The 23,994-nt window shown below is 47.3% G+C and overlaps 1 protein-coding gene across 2 annotated transcripts in view; it reads left to right on the top strand.

The window, feature by feature from the left end:
• The window catches only part of TMEM135 (transmembrane protein 135), a 433,205-nt gene that overhangs the window by 383,415 nt on the left and 25,796 nt on the right, over nucleotides 1–23,994 (top strand). For both annotated transcript variants that reach the window (XM_074983922.1, XM_074983931.1), the window contains 3 exons: nucleotides 1,443–1,484; nucleotides 2,450–2,596; nucleotides 12,312–12,381. In XM_074983922.1, coding sequence (XP_074840023.1) covers nucleotides 1,443–1,484; nucleotides 2,450–2,596; nucleotides 12,312–12,381 — 259 coding nt within the window. The remainder of the gene's footprint in view (nucleotides 1–1,442; nucleotides 1,485–2,449; nucleotides 2,597–12,311; nucleotides 12,382–23,994) is intronic.

The following is a 23,994-nucleotide window of genomic DNA, read 5'->3' on the forward strand; positions in this document are numbered from 1 at the left end:
GAGTGTATAACATGTATCCAGTGGTCTGCATTCCCAGGCTGGCCTGGTCAGTAATTCAAGCTGCTTTCCCATTCTCTTCCCTCACTTTCCCATATACATCCTGCCATCAGCAGCAGGCACTATGTGCTTTGCACTTGCTCCTTTATTGGAATAGCAGTTACATGACCTAGGGATGGTGCAGCCACAAGCTTTTCTGGCATAGCATGGGCAGCAAGGCACAAGTTCCTTCTTTCTGCTAACCACCACTGCTCCTTCTACTAATTGGGGTTGGTTCTGCTTTGAGAAGGGGGTTGGACTGTATGACTTACGGAGGTATCTTCCAACTCTAAGGTTCAATGATTCTACTCTCCCAGCCCTGGCAATTGCCTATCATAATGGCAGGATTTTGTCTTTTGATAATATAAAATATTTTATTTAACTGATAGAATAAAACATCAGCTTTTAATGTGTTATATAGTCTGTCTGATGTGCACTTCTTTGTCATCTATTTCCCTCTGGTTTACAGTCCTCTAAAAAAGGAAAAAAAAATACAGATATCTAAATAGAAAAGTGCTGCTCTTTGCTTCTCTAGCAGCAGGACACTGGTACATCGATAGTCATCCAGGAAGAATCTGCAGCAGCTGCAGGCTCCAATTGCAATCAGCACACCCAGTTCAGAAAACCTCAAAATCTTAAAACTCCAGTTGCCAGCTGAAACATAAAGTATTAGAGTAAAGCTTATACATTATGCTGCAATCAACATTAGCATTTATAAAGCTAGGGTCCTTCTTGCTATTCTTTTCACATAAATGGTCCCATAGACTCAATGGGAAGTTGCCACAGAACCAGAGCAGTTGGCGTGCTGTGACTTTGACAGCAAAGTGTTTTTGCGGAGTGAAGAGAGCAGGATTCAGCTCCCAGAAGGAGGAAGACACTGGCTCTTCAAATCAGCCATTATTTTGTGGTGTTGTTTAAAAAGTGTGCAAGATACTTCTCATCCGTTTCAGTAGGTCAATGTTTTGTCAGGCTCTTTATGAGAGTTTTCTGTAAAACCAACAAGTCCACAGCCATTTAAAAATTCACACTGTTACTTCGTAGACGGTGGCTGTTATTTGTCTCATGATCACAACATGGGTAAAATCTGGAGCTCCCTCCTTTAGAGATCTACAAATACCTTTTTTTTGATCACAGAAGTTTTGACACAGGGTGTTCTGGGTGTTCTCTCTCTCCCGGGAAGCTCCAGAAGACTACAGTGTATTTCAAGCAGAACACTGTATAGTCTCCATTGGTTGTAAATTAGGTGCATACTTATTTTTCTTTGCTGGATTTGGTAACCATTGAATCTTTTTTCCCCAATTGTTGTTGTTCTTGGACAGTTTTACACCAATATTTTATTTCTGAGGTGTTCTTTACATTGCCCGCAGATTATCATAAAACACCAAATGTCTCATTTTGTGTTTCAGATGCAAAGATGGCTTGAAAGGATTTACATTCTCTGCACTTAAGTAAGCACCTAATGTGTGTGTGTGTGTGTGTATATATATATATATATATATATATAGTCATTTTAGCTTTATAGGAGGCCAGAGTTTTCTTAAGAGAAGCCATATTATTGTAAACCCTTTCTGTGTTCTCAGATGTATTGCATATTTCAAAATGGCCATAATACACACTTAGCTGGAAAGGAGAGTTTTGAAATGTGTGTCTGTTCATTTATTGTAATTTCCCTTTTCTAAAATACAGCCCAAGTGCACGGTGCGTCTGTGAAGAAGCAGTAAATGTTTCCTGAGACAGGAATCCTAAATCCCAGCAGTCTTCTGGGAATAAGCAAAAATCCATTGCTACTGCATCTTGTCCTGGTCCTGCGTGTTGGCTGGTGATGATCTGTATTTACAAAACACTCTGAGATTACAGGAGTGGCTCCATTTTACTGTCACCATAGGAGGCAGATAGATGTAGCATGTCCATATACAACACTTGACTTAACTTAAACCCTTGTATTCCACGTGGAGCATAGGTCATCTACAAGTCTCCTCTACTTCACTCTGTCTTGGGACAAAACGTCCATCTGACTCCAGTAGTACCCAGTTATTGTACTTCAATCTCAGTAGATCTTCATATTCTCAGAGGTCTTCCTCTTTTGCGTTTTCCTTGCAGGTTGCATGTGAGAGCTTGAGGGACAATGCTGGATGAACACAGTGCATGATTAAGCCTTGTGTCTGTCATATTACAAACTTGGGTTTTATTCCTAGCTCTGCCAGATATTTCCTGGTGCAACTCATCTGAGTAACCTTTGGTAAAATGGGAATAATGACACTTGCCTGCCTCCTGAGGATGGGGTCTGACACCATGCTATAAAGATGCAGACAATTTATAACACTGCTGTGTAGAATCCATTTTAAAACACTTTATTGTTTCATTTATTTTTAAACTAACAGATTTACTTGTCTTGTTTTCCTTTTCCTTCCAGGTTCATTGTGGGGAAAGAAGAAATTCCCACACATTCGTTTTCACCAGAAGTAGCATTTTCAAAAACAGAAAGAAAAATAAAGCACCGTGAAGAAGTATCACATCGAATAAACATCATTGCTCTAACAAAGAAACTTGTGGACAAAGTGTAAGTTTGAAAAAAAATTCAAAATCCTAATTGATTCCTTTTTATTTTACATGGTTGCATGTGTGCTCACTCTTTTTTTTTAATAATGCCATATAAGACCAACATTTCAATCTATTTTTAATTTACATTCAAGAGACTTGTATTTCTTTTTTGAGTAACAGCAATAACAAAATGGTAAACTGTATTAAAAAGAAGGTAAACAAAGAGAATCCTATTATAAGCATTGGCTCATATTATTTAAGCTATACAATTCACTAACTAGGTCAGATAAAATCAGATAGTATATTTGCTTTTATTTTAGGGCAGTTAGGGTGATAGTTATTGCATAACTGAATACTTCAGTAGCAAATAGTATGGGTAGAGTATGTCAAATACTTCATAGAGTTTGGGAGGTTGGATTGTTAATTATAAGAGAAGTTATGAAACTATAGCAAAACACTTAAGTGTTATTGTTATTAATGTTGCGGTTATAGCCGAAGTTCGGTGTGAGTTAGCTCCAAAGATTTACTTCTTATTTATTAGGCACCAGCAAAGGTTTTGATATAGTTATTTGAGGAATCCTTCTCTTCACATTTTAGTGTTTATTTATAAACACTGCAGGTTTTTTGTACCTTGCTTCTAAGTGTAGATCTAGTTAACCTGCTTTGATGATTTCTGATAAATCTCTCCACTCGAATTTGTTGTATGAGCTATGCAAACTACTGAGGCTAGCATTTCAAAACAATTAAGTCCTCTTTTCAATTCTGACTTAGGCATTTAGGAACATAAGTCTTGTGGAAAATCAGTGGAATTTAGATTGCTAAGTTATAAGGTCACTTTTGAAAACGAGGGTCAAAATTTGAAAAGTACCTAAGTTATTTAAGAGCATGTCACTCAGGCACTTTTGTACATTTGACCCTATATAGTTTTAACTATAATTGCGGATTTAATTATGATACCTGGAATAAAATCAAAATGGGGTCTAAACGGTTGGACCTTGATCTCAGTGCTTTGGTGTACTCTATGGATTTTCCACCCTTCTCAGACAGACAGCAGTGCACAGACAATCCAGGAAGTATTTTGAGAATTTTGGAGATAACTTCCTGATACAAGTGCTGAAGGAACTGACCAGGACCCATGTGCAGCTTCAGCTGCTGCTCACACACAAGGAAGAACTAGTAGGAGAAGTAGAAGTGAGTGGCAACCTCGGCTGAAGCAAGCGTGAAATGGTGGATTTCAGGATCCTGATGAAAGGAAGATGAGCAGTAAAATACAGACCCTTGATTTCAGAAGAGCAGACTTTGACTCCCTGGGAGAAGTGATGGGCAGGGTCCCTTGGCAAATGGATAAGACGGGGAAAGGAGTTCAGGAGAATTGGCAGTATTTTAAAGAAGTCTTATTGAAGGCACAGGAATAAATCATCCTGATGCACAGTAAGAAAAGCAAATATGGTAGGCACCCAGCTTGTCTTAACAGGGAAATCCTTGTCGAGCTCAAACTCAAGAAGCAGGCATATAAGAAGTGGCAATTTGCACAGATGACTAAGGATGAGTATAAATACATGGATGGAGAAAGCCAGGGAGTAATCAGGAAAGCAAAAGCACAATTGGAACTGCAGCTAGCAAGGACTGTGAAGGATAACGAGAAGGGTTTCTATAAGCATGTTAACAATAGGAGAGTGATCAGAGAGGGTGTGGGGCCTTTACTGGGTGAGAGAGGTAACCTAGTGACAGATGATGCAGGAAGAGCTGGTACCCTGGCAGCCCTCCCAGACAAGTCTGGCAGTATCCCCCCAGGTCTGCTTGGTGGGTTCTGGGCAGTGATGGGGCAGTGGGGTGACCAATAGTGAGCCTGTAACTTTTGCATGTGGAAAGCCACCTTCCTCGGGCTATACAACGAGCTCGCCCCTGCCCTGCACAGACAGGAGACAAACATGCAGCTTGCTGTGACCCTCAAGAAGAAGGTGGCCATATGTTTGTGGAAGCTGGCAACATCAGAGAGCTACCACTCCATGGGCCACCTATTTGGGGTCAGAAAGTCCACCATCGGAGGTGTACTGATGCAGGTAAGGCAGCCTTGGCTGCATGGGGGCAGGGAGTGGAGGACAAGGGGGAGAAGAGGGTCAGGGGGAGAACAGGAAAGGGGACAGAGGGGGACAGGAGGACAGTGGAGGGAGGACGGGGCAGGAGAAAGGAGAAAGCGGGTGGAGGCAGGGTGGTGGGTGGGGAGGCAGGGGGAGAGTGGGAAGGGGCAGAGGGAGCAGGAGGGACAGGGGGCTGCGGTGCCCACCAGGACCCGGGGTGCCATCGCCCCAGTGACTCACGACCGTCTAAGGTCCCTTCTCCCCGCAGGTGGTGTGTGCCATTAACCAGATCCTGCTCCAGAGGCTCATCTGCATCACAGACGTGGACACCCCAGCATCTGGCTTTACCAACCTGGGCTTCCTCTATTGTTTTGGGGCACTGGATGGGACCTGCTTTCCCATCTGGGCCCTGGAACACAGTGCCAGAAGCTTTGTAAATCGGAAGGGGTACCACTCGGTGCTCATGCAAGCCCTGGTGGACCACTGAGGCCAGTTCAATGTCTATGTCAGGTAGTTGGGCTGCACCCATGATGCAGCTAGACGTGGGGTGGGGAGTCCATCCCTGCAGTTGTGGCTGCCAGTTGTGAACTCTGCAATTTGGTGGAGAGAAAGGACGAGGAGGTGCCAGAGGAAGGGGGCCAATATAAACATCCTGGGGCAAACCACAACCGGCAGGCGCATGCGGAGAGGGTGCACATTCGGGAGGCCCTCCAGGAGTCCTTTGCCTGCAGCCCCCACTGACTCACCCTAGGGCACCCTGGAGAGGCCACAGTCCCACCACACCTCTCCCCCACCTCAACCTGCCCACGCCCCACACACACACCACCTTCCCCCAAGCAGGGACACGGGTTGGGTTGAAAAATAAAACCTTTATATACTTATGGAACTGTTTTTGAAAATAAACAAACATCCATCATGTCTATATAATGGGTCTTTCTATTTACAGATGGGGGAGGGGCATCAGTTGGGGCAGGGGTTGAAGGCTGTGACCCATGGCAGCCACGGGAGCCCCTCTCATCCCATGGGCGGCCTTCCCTGCAGGGCTGGGCTAGAGCCAGGACTGTGGGAAGATAGGGAGCCGGGTTTCGGGGGTGGCACCACTATCTCCAGCTTAGCTGGGGGGGGGCAGGGGCAGGCAGGAGGGGCTGGGAGGGATCACTGGGCATTGGGGGTGGGAGGACCCTGGTGGAGATGAACCCCAGCCATATCCATTGCCCATCACAGTGTGAGGATCATTATGTGGGACATGGGGTCTAGGGGAGAGGGGGCACTGGCTGCAAGGGGAATGGGAGCGGCACGCTCAGCAAGTGGGGCTGTCCGGGCTACCCAGGCCTTCACAGTGTCCAGCAGCTGGTCCACCTGGGCCAGCCACTGCTCAGACGCCTACACCTGGTCCCAGTGCCAGTGCATCCGCTCCTCCACTGGCTTCTTCTGGTGCCAGGCAGTAGCCGTGTAGGTCCACAAGGTGTCATCGTCCGTCTGGTGGCGTGTCCTCTTGACATGAGCACGTGCTGATGGTGGTGGGCTGCTGGCCCTCAGGGGCTCCACTTGGGCTTCCACCATATCTTCCTCTTCCCTGGGGCTGCCTGGGTGCGTGGCGAGGCTGGCCCATCCCTCGGATGGTGCAGCTGTGGGGAGCGATGGGAAGAGGGTGAGTCCTCACAGTACAACCCACAGGCCCTGCCCTCTGTCCCCCTGGAGATGCAGCCCCCACCCCTGTGCTGTTGGATGTAGCTGGCTGGGTGTGCACATCTGTGACCCTGCATGGTGGGCCTTGCCACACAGTGAGCCTGTGATGTTGTGGGCAGAATGGCCTGACCTGCTCCCCACACCCGGTGGTACATGGGAATCATGGCATGGGTGGTGGGGAGCCCAGTGTTGCCATTCCCCCCCTCCCCTGGACCCTGCCATGTGCGTTTGACTTACACCACTGTGCACGGGTGCAGGATTGGGGTCTGGCACTCAGCCAGCCAGGTGTCCTGCACCCAGCCTTGGCAGGGGTGGCCTGCCCCGCCCCCCATGACCTGGGATGTCAGAGGGCCCCCTGTGGGGCGAGCAGTGGGCAGGTGGCAGCCTGCTGTGTCAGGTGGTATGCACTGCTGTGGGTGCACGTGGTGAGCCCTTGGGGCACCTGCCTTCCTGAGCCACCTCGGCTGGCCCTGTGGCACGCCCTGCCTGCCCCCCTACCCCCAAGCCTAGCTGGATGCGACAGCCAGAGTACTCACTGTATGGTTCTGTGAACAGGTCCAGGGATGCCTGAGCGGTGCTGGGGGTAGTTGAGTCCAGAGTGGTAACCAGCATGCTGTGGCTTGACTCCAGGTCTGACAGAGGCTCCTGCGCTGGCTCCGGCGAGCTGGTGGGCTCCTGGGAGGCACTCTCCAGTGGGGCAGACCACCTCCCAGTGTCCATGGGGGTGGTTCGGGGGCCCCATGCTTGCCCCCTGAGGAGGTGGTCCAGCTTCTTATACTATGGGCAGGTGGCAGACCCTGTCCCCGACCACCACCACACATCCCAGGCCTGCATGTAGCCCTGGCAAAGCTCTTTCGTCTTCGCCGATACCTGCTCGAAGGTACAGACAGGGTGACCGTGCTCCAGCAGGGCTTCAGCATCCGTGCATAGCCCAGAGCATTTCTGCACTTTCCTGTGGAGACCAGCACCATCTCCTCTTCAGCCTAGAGGGACAGCGAGTCCTTGATTTCCAGGCTGGCCCAGGATGGGGCCTGCCTCCTGCCACCCCTTCCAGAGGCCTGGGATCCCTCCCCTGAGTTGTGGGAGACCCCAGGACAGTCTCCAGCTGCCTGGAACATTCTTTTATATGCAGGGAGTGGCTGCCAGGGTGTGCCTGCACCCACATGCAGCAGGACTGTAGCCATACTTCCAGCTTCCTGCCTGGGGCTGCCAGCCCCTTTAAACATGGCTGGAAGCTGGGATGATAGAGATGTGCCTCTGGGGGAAGGGTGCCTTCCGCCACCAGCCAGCTGGCACCATGGAGGACTTACTCTGTTGACAGAACAGGCCCTGAGCATCTACATGGCAGTTTTGTTGACAGAATACTGTCAACACAGTTATTATGCCTGATCAGGCAGAGGCATAATACTGCTGACTGAAGTGCTGGGTTTTGCTGACAAAATCTCAACAGAGTGCTTTAGCCGTGTAGGCACTCTGTGAGTTTTGTCAGCGAAAGACTTCTTCCATTGACAGAGGGTGCCCTTGTCCACCCAGCCCAAGAGGGTGGTGAAGGACTGGACTACGTTACCAAGAGAGGTGGCGGAATCTCCAGCCCTAGAGGATTTTATAGTCCAGGCTTGACACAGTCATGGCTGGGATGATTTAGATGGGATTGATCCTGCGTTAGGCAGGGGGCTGGACTAGATGACCTCCTAAGGTCCCTTCTAGCTCTAGAATTCTAAGATTCTATGATTCCCTGAATGGCTTAATGACTGACTACTGTTTCCTAAATTCTAGGGTGAAAAGAGACCACTGGGATCATTTAGTCTGACCTGCTGTATAGCACAGGCCACAGCACATCTCCAGAATGATTCATAGAAATTCTCCTACAGAAAAACATTCAGTTCTGATGTAAAAATTGTCAGTCATGTAGAAGCCACTATCACCCATGGAAAATGGTTCCAATGTTTAACTAATGTCACCATTAAAAAGTATGCCTTACTTCCAATCTGTCTTTGTGTAGCTTCAGTTTCTAGGCACTGGCTCATGTGATACCTTTCCCTTCTGAACTGCAGAGCCTATTGTTAAATGTGCGTCCCCCATCTTTGTACGTATAGCCTGCAAGCAAGTCACCCCTCTCTGAAAAGCTAAATAGACTGTGCTCCTAGAGTCTGTTGTTATAAGGCAGGCTTTTTAATCCTATTCTCATTCTCATGGCTCATTGCTGTTCCCTCTCCAGTTTATCAACTTTCTGCTTGAATTGCAGCTGTCAGAACAGGCTGCAGTATTCCAGCAGTGGTTTCCTCAGTGCCAAGTACAGAAGTAACAGAAACTCTCTAGTCCTGCTCAAGATTCCCCTGTATATATAACCCAGAATCACATTCATTCTTTTCGCAACCGTGCTGTACCAGGAACTCTTGTGTAGCTGATTATCCATCATGATCCCCAGATCTTTTTCAGGGCCTCTGCTCTCCAGGATAGTGTCTCCAACCCTGTAAATATACTCTGTGTTCTTTGTCCCTTCGACTATCACCATACTATTAAGTACTGGACGTGCAGCCAGGCCTATACTGAATGACAAATGGGAAACATACTATTTTAGTTATTTTGAAAGCAGGCACTGACAATTTGCCAGCCATTATTCTAGAGAAGTAGTAAAGTGTTTTTTTAAAACAAAACAAAAATTTTACCATTCTTCATTTGTTTCTCTGCCCTCTGAAGTGCAGCACTTAAACCACTGACCTTTCAAACTGGCCTGGGGATAAGCACGATGCTGCCAATCACAAAGCAATGCAGTTTGGGTGGTGTTGTGGCTCTTCTGCCCTTGCTGGAGGAGCACTTCAGAGTCACTCTTAACATCTTCATTTGTTTTCACCTCCTGCAAGTGAACTGGTCCAGGAGCAGCCTTCAGCTACCCCCCACTTTGCCAGGGCAGTTCTGTGTCAGCTTCTAGTCCATCCTGTCATCTGTAGCAGATAACACTGGGAGAACCTTAAACCCTTTGTTTTCTCCCATGGACAAAGATTTTGAAGTAGGCAGCAAGCTTCATCACCTACCTGTCGCTTCTTCATTTGGTAACACAGCTGACCTTGCATGTCCCAAATCCAGCATTACTGCAGTGTAAGTCTGCAGCGGCAGCACTAGCTAAATCTCCCATGCAATACTTGTAGGTATGATAAGTCACGCACAGCGGAAGGCTTCCCCTGGGGTGTCATTTATAGTGAATCCACACAGATAACAGTAGGTGGGTTGAGTACATTCATTTCTTATTTACTTCTGTAAGAGAGGAAGCCATGCAGCCCTCTTTTTAGGACCATATCCTTCTTACGGTTTGTTCCTGACAGGCAATATAGAAACAGACGGTCTAAGTATTCCATGATGTGATAGAGGATGTGAAGAGTGCTTATTTCAGAGCAAAGGACCTTTGGATAGAAAGAAACACTTGCCTCCAGCATTGAGCTGAGGGAAGCTAGAAAAGCCTTTCCGTCTCTTGTTCCTCGGACCTGATTTGTTTTAAATACCCCTGACACAGACTAACTGAATATCGTGAGGCATGGTCAGTCTCCCTTCTAGCAAAAATATATTTATTAAATGTTAGAGGGCTAAATGATTAACAAATGAGGAGTATACTTCCTTTGGGGTTTCCAAACTCCTTCTTCCCATCCATTCAAAAACCGTTGCATTTTTAATCTTAATACTGTCTCAAATTTCTCTTCCATATGTTTCCTTTCAGATGTAATTGATTCTAAATGTCTGTAATCTGATCACATTCTCGTTACAAATTTTGCTACATAAACTGACCTCATAGGTGATTTACGGCCAATATCTTTACAATACATGATTCAAAGCTTCCAAGATATTTGATACAGTATATAAATTATATGATTTATTTTATATTAAGCCACATATAATTGACTACAAGAAAATATCATTTTTAGCGCTGGTATGATATGACTTGCCTTCCTTCTGTGTCACAAAGGTTTAGTTATTATAAAGTTCACATGCCCCATCCTCCCTGAAATCATCTCCTCTCTATGCTTTGAGCCAAACCCCTAATCCCAAGTAAGGGACAGAGAAAATGTGTACCACAGTTGAACTGAGAGAACTGCAATGCAGGGGGGATGGTCATGGTTGAGGGAGGCCTCTGCAGTCCATACCACAAGGCCCACAGAGTGGTACAGAAGGGATTTTGGTATGACCAGTGAGTGGATCCCTGGCTGAAACAGCAGCATCAGTCTAATGTGAGGGGTGAGGGTGAGATTATCCGTGATCATAAATTGCAGAATCACCCTGCTGCAGCTTTATAGCCTGGGAAGGATGTCATAATTACTTCTCATTGGCCACACTAGAGAATTCAAAGGCATAATCCATTTACCCAAGCTTTGCATGAATAAGAGGATTGGGTCAAAATACAAGTACATGTGCTTCTGAAATACAAATAAAGAATTGTTTTATTTGTACAATATTGTGATAATTTCATAAAAGCCACAGTGCTTTGCAATTGCATCATAGCAATGTAGGGCTGGGAAGGACTTAACTAATTCAGCCTCTTCTGCAGAGGCAGGACCAGTTATAATACCCAGACCATCCCTGGCAGGTGGTCATCTAACTTGTTCATAACCTCTTGCGATAGGGATTCCACAACCTCTCTTGGAAGCCCCTTCCAGAGCTTAGGTAGGACATTTTCCCTAATATCTAATCTAGACCTCCCTTGCTACAGATTAAGCTCATTACTTCAGTGAATGTGACAAATAACTAATACTCTTTATAACAATCCTTAATATGTATGAAGACTTATCCGGTGCTCCCTCAGTCTTCTTTTCTCAAGACTAAACATACCCTGTTTTTTAAGCTTTCCTTATAGGTCAGGTTTCCTAAGTATTTTATCATTTTTCTTGCCCTTCTCTGGACTTTCTCCACTTTGTCCACATCTGTCCAAAAGCATGGGGCTCACAACTGAATACAATATTCCAGCTGAGGCACTACCAGTACCAAGAATAGAGGGATACCTACCCACTGTGTCTTACATGCAGTATTCCTTTTACTATATTCCAGAAGATTTTAGCCCTTTTTGCAATTGGATCGCATTGCAGTTTTGTATTAAATTTATTATACACTATAACTCCAGAAACTTTTTTCAGTATTACCACCACCTACTCAGTTATCCACCAATTTTTGGTTGTGTGTTTGATTTTTTTCCTGCCTAAATGTAGTGTTCTATACTTGTCTTGTTTGAATTTCACTTTGTTGATTTCAGACCAATTTTCAAATTTGACAGGTAGTTTTGAATTCCAATCCTGTCCCTCAGAGTGCTTGCAATTTTTCCCAGTTTCATGTCATCTACAAATTTCTTCATCATTTCCAAAATCATTAAGACTACAGCTACACTGTAGCCATAATTCAAAATAACACAATTTGTGTTGTGCAAACTGCATAATTTATTTCAAGTTAACTTATTTTGAACTTGGTGCCATCCATATAGCACCAAAGTTCAAAATAAGTGGTTATTTTGAGGTTTCCGCTACCCCTTCTATGACGATGGGTACTGGAACTAGGATACCACACTCAGAATAGCACTGCTATTTCAAGCTTTGGTGTTTAGCCACAGAGTTGCTATTTTGGGATACATTTGTAGTCATATTCTAATGTAAGTGTGGACTAGTACCAGACTTGGATTGTCCTGTGTGGGACCTCACAAGATACTCTTTTCCAGTTTGACAGTGAACTATTGATAACTACACATTGAGTACAAGCTTTCAACATGCTTGGCACCCACCTGTGAGTAATTTCATCTAGACCACTCTTCTCTAGTTTGCTTATGAGAATGTCAAGTAGGAGTATGTCAAAAGGTGACATGTAAAATAAATAATAGGGGAATAGCAAAAGACTTGTGTACATTTTTAGTAACAGAAAGTTTACAGAATCTCCAGCAGATTACAGTAAAAGGAGTTCTGATTAATATGGATTTCATTGTTTCTTGTGCAGATGCAAACATGGCCCAAGACATAGATGCTGTAAACATTATGAAGATAATTGCATCTCATATTGCATTAAAGTAAGTATGAATCTGACATTTTTGTAAAATGTGAAAGAGAGTGGTAGGAATATATAAAGTTTAGAATAGAAAAAGAATACGTAAGTTACCATGGGCAAATGCAGATTCCATATGTCATGGCCTTTGAAGTCTGCGGTTGGTCGTGCTTTTTCATTGTAAAAAGAATCAGTTTTATAAGTTTGTGAAAACCTTCTTCTGAGCAAGATTTTCTTTCTGTCTCTCTCTCTTGCCATGCCATGCTATAAAATGGATGTATGGTAGATCATTTACAATAATCTGAGACCCTAAAGTGAATGAGGAAAAAAGGATCGGCAAAAAATAAGCTTGTTTAATTACATGAAGCTCTTCGTAAGTGATCCCACTTGCAGCTCCATCCTAAATAAAGCACCTGGAATGTGCTGTGCTGGGCAGACAGCTCAGCAGTGGTACACATACAGCTGTGCATATCTGGCACAGTGGTGTTTGGTTTTGGATTCAGTGGTCTGTCTGTTAGTTTATTTTAAGGGGTAATGGGAGATTGGTCACAGTTGCTGCACACAGAGGAAGCTGTCTATGTCCACTGGCAAGAATTATGCTCCTCCATAATATGGCTAGTGCATGTTTTCAAAGGAGTAGTGAGTGGAAGAGATTAGCACAGGTGGGACCACCTGCTACATGGTCTTAGTTTTGGGTGATCTTTTAATAATCTGTATATTTTTATTCATAAGGAAGCAAAAATTGATAGTTGTAAATTTAGTTTTTCCAGGACCTTCTGCTATTTTTCATCCTTAAAATGCATTTTTTCTATGTTAAAATTGAGAAATCTGTTAGAAATTAATTATTTTGCTTTTTAATGGCAAGGCTCATTACATTAAGGTATAGCTTTAAAAGAGGTTTAGTATAATAATTATTTTCTTATGTTAATACAGTTCAGTGTTTCATTCATTATTATTTTATTACTGCTTTTTTGAACCAGGCAATAGTTCAGCATCCTTAGTGACAATTAGGCTCTGTTTCACAAAACATTTATGTATGTGCTGAAGTTCCATTGAACTCTGTGGGACTTGTCTTGCTCTGCTGAATAGATCTGGGAATGTGTAATAAAATATTTATAAAATATTCAGAATAATTATAACTTCTTCTTCGAGTGTCCCCGTGGGTGCTCCACAATAGGTGTCAGGCTCGCCCGGCACCGCAGATCGGAAATCTTCCAGCAGTTTCTCCTGGATCGTGCATGCGCCGGCGCACGCCGCCCCCCTGCGCGCCCCCAGCTGCGTGCACGATCCAGTCCCCGCCAGTTCCTTCTCAACTGCCATCAGCTGCAGATGGAATCTACTCAGGCTAAGGCTAGAGTCAGATTAAATAGTGGTTTTTTTCAACGTGTCATTTGTTGTTTTTGGTTATTTAAAAAAAAAAGAGAGAGAGAGAAAGCAAAGACAAAGAGAATATCAGAAAAAAGAAAAAAAAAAGAGAGGAGCGGAGAAGAGAAGAGCGGACGTGAAGGCCATTTAGGCCGCCCGATGTCCCGCAGGCCGGTGATCACTATTTGGGGTGGAAAGGCACGGATTAAGTGCTAAGTACCCTATTAACAGTAAAGGACTCACTGCAATGGCCTCTTCAGGTTTTAAAAAGCGTGAGTCATGCCGTGAAGCTATGCCGGCCTCCGTGGGGCATAGCGAATGCATCCGATGCCTGGGGGAATCACAGGCTACCCAGAAGTGTTCTCACTGTGCTAAGCTCACAGCCAGGGCCAGGAAGGACAGAGCGATGAGGCGTAAAATGCTCTTGTTGATCAGGCTCTCCGGCTGGACTTGCCGGAGAAGCCTCACCCAGAAGGGCCCTCTGGGTTGCATAAGAAGAGGGCAGTTTTCGCTGACCCCTTCGGTGCAGAAACGGAGGAAACTCTCCCTGGCTCGATCCTTGCTGGTGTTTGCAGCGAGCAGAACGAGCGGAGCACACAGCCCCCAGCCACATACTCAGGCAAGCGGCAGCGCACGTGGCAGAGGCTGAGCCTCCGGTTATACAACAGCCAGCAAGTGCGGCGCCTAGAGCATCAGCGAGGCAAGCGCCGGACCCGGCAGCACCGCCACAGGCGGCACCGGCCCCTGCGGCACCAACCGTGCAGGGGCGCCAGGCATGGAGCCTGCAGGCACCGGAGGAGGATACCCGCGCGGCACCGCAGCTGACGGTGCTGAGCTCGGCGCTGACAGCGGGGCCGAGATCCCCGGCATGGAAGGGGGCGGTGCCAGCCCCGCAGGGGAGGGGCAAGGCAAAATCAAAAGCCCGGCACCGCAGTCCATCTCCGGACAGGGCTGCGCTGCTGTTAGCACCAAGCCCTCCCCCTGTGATACACACGCCGCACCGAAGGCCTGTGTCTCCACCGGCCCATCCGGAACCTCCTTCTCCGTTCCTCCAACCAATGTCACCATGGCTTGGGCCACCTTCACCATTTCTGGGATTGGATCCCCTGGAGTACTATCACAAGCCAGTTTCACCTCTATCTGTGTTGTCGCGGAGGTCTCGCTCTCCCAGACATCGGGGGTACACACCCTGTGAGTGGTCTAGGTCTCCATCCCCGGACCCTTGCCCATGCTGCCATGGTCGTCCTTATCATGCTGGACACATACACCACAGGCCTACACCCAGGGGCAGGTCCCCCCTGGCCGCTCAATACCCCCGTGGGCACTCCCGATCGGGGACGGAAACACAGTTGTCTCAAGGAGAGTTAATTTTAGAACCCCGAGACTTTCCTTCACAATCCTCCAGCGAGCAAGTGTATCATGGACCGCAGAAGCCCGAGGGTTCGAGGGAGGTTTACCCTAGTGGTGCCTCCTCATCCTCCCCAGATGAGGCAATGGCCCCCGGGGATGTCTCTCCCCCGGATGACCTTAAACAGTTTCAGGAGCTGTTTAAAAGGGTGGCTTTCATGCAAGACATTCAAACAGCAGAGGTGCAGGAGAAACATCACAAACTCCTGGAAAATTTGAGACCCCTGGCTTCATCCAAAATTGCTATTCCTCTGGACGAAGCCATTCTGGAGTCAGCCATTACTATATGGCAGACTCAGGCCTCTGTTCCGCCTACGAACAAGAGAGCGGATAAGAAGTACTTCGTCCCAGCAAAGGGCATGGAGTTCCTCTTCAGTCACCCACAACCAAATTCTTTGGTGGTCGAGTTGTCCCAGCAGAGGTCAAAGGCTTCTCAGTACAAATCGGGGGGATCGGACAAAGATGCTAAGAAGCTAGAGCGGTTTGGCAGGGAGGTATACTCCTCTTCTACCCTGCTATTGAGAATGGCAAATTATGGGCACACCTAGCAAACCATAATTTTGATAATTACTCCAGGCTTACTCCCCTCATGGATTCACTTCCGGAAGACAAAAAGCCGGTGTTAAAGGCGGTTATTCAAGAGGGCTACGCAGCATCACGGACGGGAGTCCAGATTGCCCTGGACGTGGCGGACACGGCGGCACGTTCAACGGCTACAGCAGTGGTCATGCGTAGAGAATCCTGTCCCCAGACGTCGGGTATCCCGAGGGACCTACAGGCGAAGATTGTGGACCTTCCCTTTGATACATAAAAGCTGTTTGCAGACTCAACCGACTCGGTCCCTCACCCCAGTAAGGACTCAAGTGCTACACTTAGAACCTTGGGCATTTATACTCCCCCATACAGGAGGGAAAAATTTTATCCTCAGCAAAGACGCTACGCTTACAACCACAGCGTGCTCAATATCAACGGGGCTATGGCCAAGGGCGCTATCAACAGCAGTAACAGTACAGAACTCCTAGGCGACGTTCTCAACAAAGCCGTATGCCCTTGGGTCAGGCCCAAAGGCAACAAGTTTGACGGGTATGTCGGGGGCTGCACTATCAATACCCTCGCTCAATGCCACTCTCATCTCCTGTTCCATCATCGCCTCAGACCGTTCCACTCCCAATGGCAAAAGATCACCACAGACAAATGGGTGCTGGAGATCATAGCCACAGGTTACGCGATCCCCTTCCAGTCGCTTCCACTGACGAAGCCTCCCACCAGGCATCACCTCAGGGATGCTGCCACGAGGCGAGGCTCAAGCAGAAGGTGAATCACCTTATGTTCATAGGGGAGGTGGAAAGAGTGCCGGAACAATTCCAGGGGAATGTTTTTATTCACGGTACTTCCTACCAGAGAAGAAAACAGGAGACTGGAGGCCCATCTTAGATCTTCGGGGCCTCAACCGTTACTTGCACAAGCAACGTTTTCGGATGATCACAGTTGCCTTGATACTCACGGCACTGGATGATGGAGACTGGGTTGCAGCACTTGACTTACAAGATGCTTACTTTCATATAACAATCCATCCGGCACACAGGCGCTTCCTCCGCTTCATGGTCGGCCAGGAGTGCTTCCAGCACAGGGTTCTTCCGTTCGGCCTCTCCTCGGCCCCCAGACTCTTTACCAAAACCCTGGCAGTGGTGTCAGCCTACCTGCACAGACAGGGGGTGTTTATTTTTCCCATATGTGGGCGACTGCCTGCTAAAAGGGGCCTCGAAGGCAGAGGTCTCATGCATGATACGCATCACAGCGGACACGTTTTTCTTCGCTGGGCCTAGTCATCAACCTCGCAAAGTCAAAGTCTGAACTCACACAACATATAGAGTTCATAGGGGCACGCATAAAATCTATCACAACAAGGGTGTACCTACCCGACGCCCGCTTCTGCGCCCTCAGTTCGCTGGTGCAAGTCATCACATACAGCCCCACGGTGCCGGTCTTAACGTGCTTACAGCTGCTGGGCCACATGGCGGCAGCGACGTTTGTGGTACAGAATGCCAGGTTGCACATGTGAAGCCTGCAGCATTGGCTGGCGAGCATTTACAAACTGGCATCCCACACTGTCCACAGGGTGGTGTTGCCCACTACAGAGGTGCGCAGATCCCTGGCGTGGTGGGAAAACCTCAAGAATCTGCTAGTGGGGGTGCTTTTTCACCAACCACAAATTTCTATTTTTTCTTACTACCGACGCCTCCCACATAAGATGGGGAGCGCACATTGGCGACAAGGTAACGCAAGGGCTATGGTCCCCTGCGGAACAGACACTGCACATAACCATGCTGGAGCTCAGAGCAGTGTTCAACGCCTGCAAACATTTTCGAGATTACCTACATGGCAAAGTAGTCGGGATTCAATACCGACAATACCTCCACTATGTTTTACATCAATCGACAAGGAGGGGCACGATCCCGTGCGTTATGTGCGGAAGCAGTCCAATTGTAGAATTGGTGCATTGACAACAACATAACGTTGAAAGCCTCGTACTTGCCGGGCACTCACAACGTGAAAGCAGATCAGCTGAGCAGGCGCTTCGCAATCACGCACGAATGGCAGATCCGCTCCGATCTGCTACGGCGCATTTTTTGTACATGGGGGTTTTCCCCAGATCTATCTGTTTGCCACAAGGTCTTGCACAAAGCCAGAAGGGAGAAAGCTCGCATGATACTCATAGCCCTGCTTGGGATCAGCAGCAATGGCTTCCCTTGCTTTTGCGCGTGTCGGACCGCCCACCGCTCCCTCTACCGGTGGCGCCGGACTTACTCACGCAGGCTCAGGGGTCCTTAGTGCACCCACACCCTCAGGGTCTGCACCTACAAGCATGGCTAATCCATGGCTCAGCTCTTTAAAGAGCATGTGTACGGAGGGAGTACAACAAGTCCTGGAATGTAGCCAAAGGACCTCCACCAGGAGGACTTACAAGCAGAAATGGACTCGATTCACAGCCTGGTGTTCCGCCAAGCAGTTAGCTCCCCTTGACGTTCCTATACCTGTAATACTAGAATACTTATTGGACCTCAAGAGAGACAGGCTTTCTCTATCCTTGCTAAAGGTCCACCTCGCCGCTATATCAGCTTTTCGGCATACAGAGGAAGGGCCCACGGTATTCGCCCATCCTATCTTTACCAGGTTCTTGAAGGGGCTGGTAAACATGTACCCCCCTCGGAAACTGCTTCCACCATCATGGAATTTGGATTTGGTGCTCAGCACGCTATCGGGTCCACCTTTGAACCATTAGCCACAGTTCCTATACGTCTCCTTATGATAAAAAAAAAAAAAAAAAAAAAACCTTCCTCCTTGCAACTACATCAGCCCGCAGGGTGAGTGAGCTTGCAGCAGTGATGGCAACGCCGCACTGCACAGTATTCGCAAAGGAGGCGGTAACCTTAAGGCTGCACCCAGCCTTTGTTCCAAAAGTCTCTTCGGAGTCCAATCTTAACAAGCCAATAGTTTTACCCTCGTTTTACCCGAAGCCTCACAGCTCCAGCAAGGAGGCATGCCTGCATCTCCTGGATGTGAGGAGGGCGTTGGCCTTCTACATAGACAGAACTAAGTCCTTCCGGAAAACGGACAGGCTCCTAGTCTCTCTCTCTCCCAGGTCAAAAGGAGAAGGTCTCTCTTCACAGAGAATCTCTAAGCACATTGTGTCCTGTATAAAAATGTGTTACGAGCTTCAAAATGCTCCTTTGCTGGCCCCGCCCGGGGCTCACTCCACCAGGGCGGTGGAGGCGTCAACAGCCTTCTTCAAGGGCATCGCGTTAAAAGACATCTGTAGAGCGGCGACCTGGTCATCTTACGACACCTTCGCCGAGCATTATGCCCTGCCTTGGGTATTCGAAGAAGATACCCGTCTGTCGACAGCAGTCGTCTCGGGGGCAAGCTGCACATAAACTGATTACCCACCTCCTTACTTGGGTTACTGCTGGGTAGTCACCTATTGTGGAGTACCCACGGGGACACTCGAAGAAGAAAGAGAAGTTACTCACCTTAGTAACGGTGGTTCTTCGAGATGTGTCCCCGTGGGTGCTCCACCACCCGCCCATCCTCCCCGCTTCGGATCTCTGTCTAGTGTTTTTCAGGAGCATCCGAGGCAGTTGGTCAAGGAACTGGCGGGGACCGGATCGCGCACGCAGCCGGGGGTGCGCAGGGGGGCGGCGCGCGCCGGTGCATGCGCGATCCAGGAGAAACTGCTGGAAGATTTCCGATCTGCGGCGCCGGGCGAGCCCAACACCTATTGTGGAGCACCCATGGGGACACATCTTGAAGAACCACCGTTACTACGGTGAGTAACTTCTCTTTTTTATTTTTTACTAATGATAGAGTGACTAAAAATAAAAACAACACAACTTAGAATAACTAACAGAAAATACCTTTCTCTTCCTTGGTTTCAGAAAACAGAGAACCACTCAGCACCAAATTTTTTATTATATTTGCCAGAATTTTCAAAATTGTGTGCCTAATATATAAATTCTATTAAATTCTATGTCTTCAGCTGGACTTTACATAGTAGTAATGTTAGCATGTGCATAAGTCTTTGCATGACCAGTGCCTAAGTGAAAGGAACATTAGATTAACTACTGCACAACTTCATAGTTAAATATAAATGTAAATATTTGGGAACGAAGGATGTAGACTGTAGTGACAGGATGCTGAAAACAGTATTTCATAGAATCATAGAATTCTAGAAATGGAAGGGACTTCAGGAGGTCATCTAGTCAAGCCCACTGCCTAAAGCAGGATCAACTCCAACTAAATCATCCCAGCCATGACTATGTCAAGCCAGGACTTAAAAACCTCTGGGGATGGAGATTCAGCCAGCTCTCTTGGTAGCTCATTCCAGTCCTTCACCACCCTCCTGGTGAAATAGTTTTTCCTAATATCCATCCAACACCTCTCCCTCTGTAACTTCAGACCATTGCTCCTTGTTCTGCTGTCTGTGACCACTGAGAACAGCCTTTCTCCGTCCTCTTTAGAGCCCCCTGTCAGGAAGTTGAAGGCTGCTATCAAACTGCCCCTCACTCTTCTCTCTGCAAACTAAATAAGCCCAAATCTCTCTGACTTTCCTCAGAGGTCATATGCTCCAGCCCCTTAATCATTTTTGTTGCCCTCTGCTGAACCCACTCCAATGCGTCCACATCCTTTCTCTTCTGGAGACAGGCCCAGAACTGGATGCAGTACTCCAGATGTGATCTCACCAATGCCAAATAGAGGGGTCTCTAGATATGCTGGAAATGCTTCTCCTAATGCACCCCAATATTCCATTAGTCTTCTTGGCTACAAGGGCACACTGTTGACTTATATCCAGCCTCTCACTCACTGTAATCCCCAGGTCCTTTTCTGCTGCACTGTTTTTTAGCCAGTCAGTCCCAGCCTGCGACAGTGCTTGGGATTCTTCCGTCCCAAATGCAGGACTCTGCACTTGTCCTGTTGAACCTCATCAGATTTCTTTTGGCCCAATCCTTCAATTTGTCTAGGGCACTCTAGACCCTATCCCTACCCTCCAATGTATCTACCTGACCCCCAGCTTAATGTCATGAGCTGGGGAAAGAGGCAGGGTGGGGGTGAAGCCAGGGTGGGGAAGAGGTGGAGAGAGTGTGGTACTTGGGTAGGGAAGGGTGGAGCATGGGTGGGGAGAGGCAGGGCCTGGGGTAGAAGGGAGTTGTCCCAGCCTTTTCCTGGACTGGAGAGGGGAGGCCGTGTCAATGGTGGTCCCCCCGGTCTCCTCAGCATTGCAGTGACCTCTTCTTTAGCATCCATTAACACTCTTCTAGGGTAGGACAAATGGGTGTCAGCAGTCCTTACTGGCCTGAGGAACTCATAATCTGAATTTGAATTGAGTGCACTGAGTTAAAGATACACAGTAGAGCTATCCCAATTCCCAGACCGTCCTTAAATTTTAATACATATCACACCCACCATTCAGATCAATGAGCACTTCACTCATGTATGAAGTACTTTATTTTTTGAGGGTGTCAACAAACACAGACAAGGATGACTGAGAAGATATAATGCACTGGGACATTCAGAAAGGCTTTGACAAGGTCTCTTAACAAAGGAAGGTCTCATGGAGTAACAGGGGAAAAAAGTCCTGTCTTGATCAGTAAGTGTCTGGTTAAAGACAGGAAACAAAGGGTAGCAATAAACAATTAGTTTTCACAGTAGAGATAGGCAGATAGCAAAGTCCCCTGAATATCCGTTCTGGGACCAGTGTTGTTCAACATAGTCATAAATGATCTGAAATCAAGGGTAAACACTGAGGTGGTCAAGCTTGCAGATTATTCCAAATTACACAAGATAGTTAAGTCCGAAGATGAGAGATACAATGGAATTTCACAAAATCGGATGACTGGCTACCATAGTGGCAGGTTACATTTAATGCTAGTAAGTGTAAAAATATGCCCGCTAGAAAACAATGGGCTGTAAATTAGTTACCACCACTTAACAGAAAGATCTTGGCATCATCATGCATAGTTCTCAGACAATATCTGCTCAAAGTGGATCATCAGCCAAAAAATCCAAAAGTATATTATTAATTATTAGGAAAGGGATAGATAATAAGACAGAAAATGTCATTCCACTGTATAAATCCATGGCACATCCATACCTTGAACACTGAGTATAATTCCAGTTGTACACCTCAAAAAGATATATTAGCATTGGAAAGGGTAAAGAAAAGCTCAACAAAAATTATTAGGGGCCTGAAAAGCTTCCATGAGGAGAGATTAAAAGAATACTGGGACCATTCGACTTGGAAAAGAGGTGACTAAGAGAAGATACGATCAAAATCTATACAATAATTTTCTGTTTCAACTGAACACCTTGTCTTCCCACTATCACAGTTATGCATACACTGCTATCAGGTTCTCCTTTTTTGCTCTTTCCTGTGCTATATTTAAACACACATTAGCCAGCTAGGATAACCGGCAGTCCCCTTATGTTTATCTTTGACAGCTGGCTAGTGGATCTCTTCACTTTTATAAACTTCACTTAGAATCTGAAATAATCCAGGTTTCTTGGCTCTATAGATTTCAGTGAAGGTTTGTCTAACTCCCAAAAGCCATTTGAAGATCCTTCCCTTTCTCCTTTGATCCACTTGATTCTAACAGGCAATCTAAATGAAGATACAGGTTGAACCTCCCTCATCTGGCACACATGGGACTTGACCAGTGCCAGACAAGAGAATTTGCCGGACCAGGGGAGGTCAATATTTTCTAGCACGTTACCAACATTTCCACTGTTTACTGGCTTCGACCTGTATATGGTAGCCAGCAAGAGTTTACCTCAAAAGATGAACTGAAGTTTGTCGCTGCCTGCTGCTGATAACAGCAGATGATCAGTACAATTTATCTGGTAATTGTTGTGACTGGAAGGAAAATAGGGGAATATTCCAGTGGTTATAATCACTGTATATTATTGTTAATAATAATACTTAATTTCAATAGTTTCAAGAGCTGTGGGATCATACAGCATAATACAGTGCCATGTTCTAGTCCATAAGAAATAAAATTCCTTTTTCTATTAGTGGGTGAAAATTGGGGGCTCAGAATTTTTTGTTTCTAAAATATTGGATTTACCCAGCGCTGATTGGATCCTTAATTCAGTTAATGTTTATTCTTTGTGAAACACGCTCATCCCTCATCAAACGGGTACTTTATTTATGAGTACTTGCTAAAACGAGGGACACATTTACCTGCCTTTGTTCACTAGATGAGTGAACTTCTCCCACTAATACGAGCCTTACCCCCCACATGGCTCCAACCCACCACAGCCTGACCCCCCCGCCAGCCCCACGCACCTGAACCACCACAACTTAAACCCCCTCCTGGCCCGGTGTATCCAAACTGCTGCAACCTAAACCCCCGCCAGCCCCGCGCACCCAAACTGCCACAACCAACCTCCCACCCTCCCGCTGGCCCCACACACCCAAACTGCCACAACTTAACCCCTCCCCCTGCTGACCCTGTCCACCCAAACCGCCACAACCTAACCTCCTCCCTCCACTGGCCCCGCACACCCAAACCGCCACAACCTAACCTCCTCCCCCCGCTGGCCTCGCACACCCAAACTGCCACAACCTAACCTCCTCCCCCCGCTGGCCCCGCACACCCAAACTGCCACAACCTAACCTCCTCCCCCAGCTGGCCCCGCACACCCAAACCGCCACAACCTAACCTCCCCCTCCCCCCCCGCTGGCCTCGCACACCCAAACTGCCACAACCTAACCTCCCCCTCCCCCCCTCGCTGGCCCCGCACACCCAAACTGCCACAACTAACCCCTCCCCCACTGGCCCCACAGACCCAACCTGCAGCATCCTGAACCCCGCCCCCCTACAGACTGAACCTGCCACCATGTTTTAACCCTCCCTCCCACTCATGTCACCAAACTCCCCCCAGCCTTTAACACCCCCCCCCCCACCCAGCTCCAGGTTCACTTGCCTTTCAAAAGCAGCGCCACCTGCTGCCACACAGAGCACTTGGAACCAATCAGAGACTTTTACATGTATTTCAATGGGAATTTAATGTCCCTCTTACAAGTTTTCACCATCCAGCAGAAAGTTGGGAACCAGTTGAGCTCGTATAGCAAGGGATGAGTGTAAAATTAAAATACACCTGCTTCATTTGAATCATTGCTCTGGGGTGGGATTGCAGATGAAGGGTTCAATGTGCAGGCTGCCCTGGGGAGAAGGGACGACCCCAGCCATCCCTCACCACAACCGCTTGGGACCAGTTGAGAAGCGCCTCTCCATAGCTGCTACAGCTGCAGTGGGCACAGCTGCAGCAAGGTTGCACATTCCTGTCTGGATCAGGTCCAGGTTAGTCT

Source organism: Carettochelys insculpta, chromosome 1 (assembly GCF_033958435.1).
Source record: "Carettochelys insculpta isolate YL-2023 chromosome 1, ASM3395843v1, whole genome shotgun sequence".
NCBI lineage: Eukaryota > Metazoa > Chordata > Testudines > Carettochelyidae > Carettochelys > Carettochelys insculpta.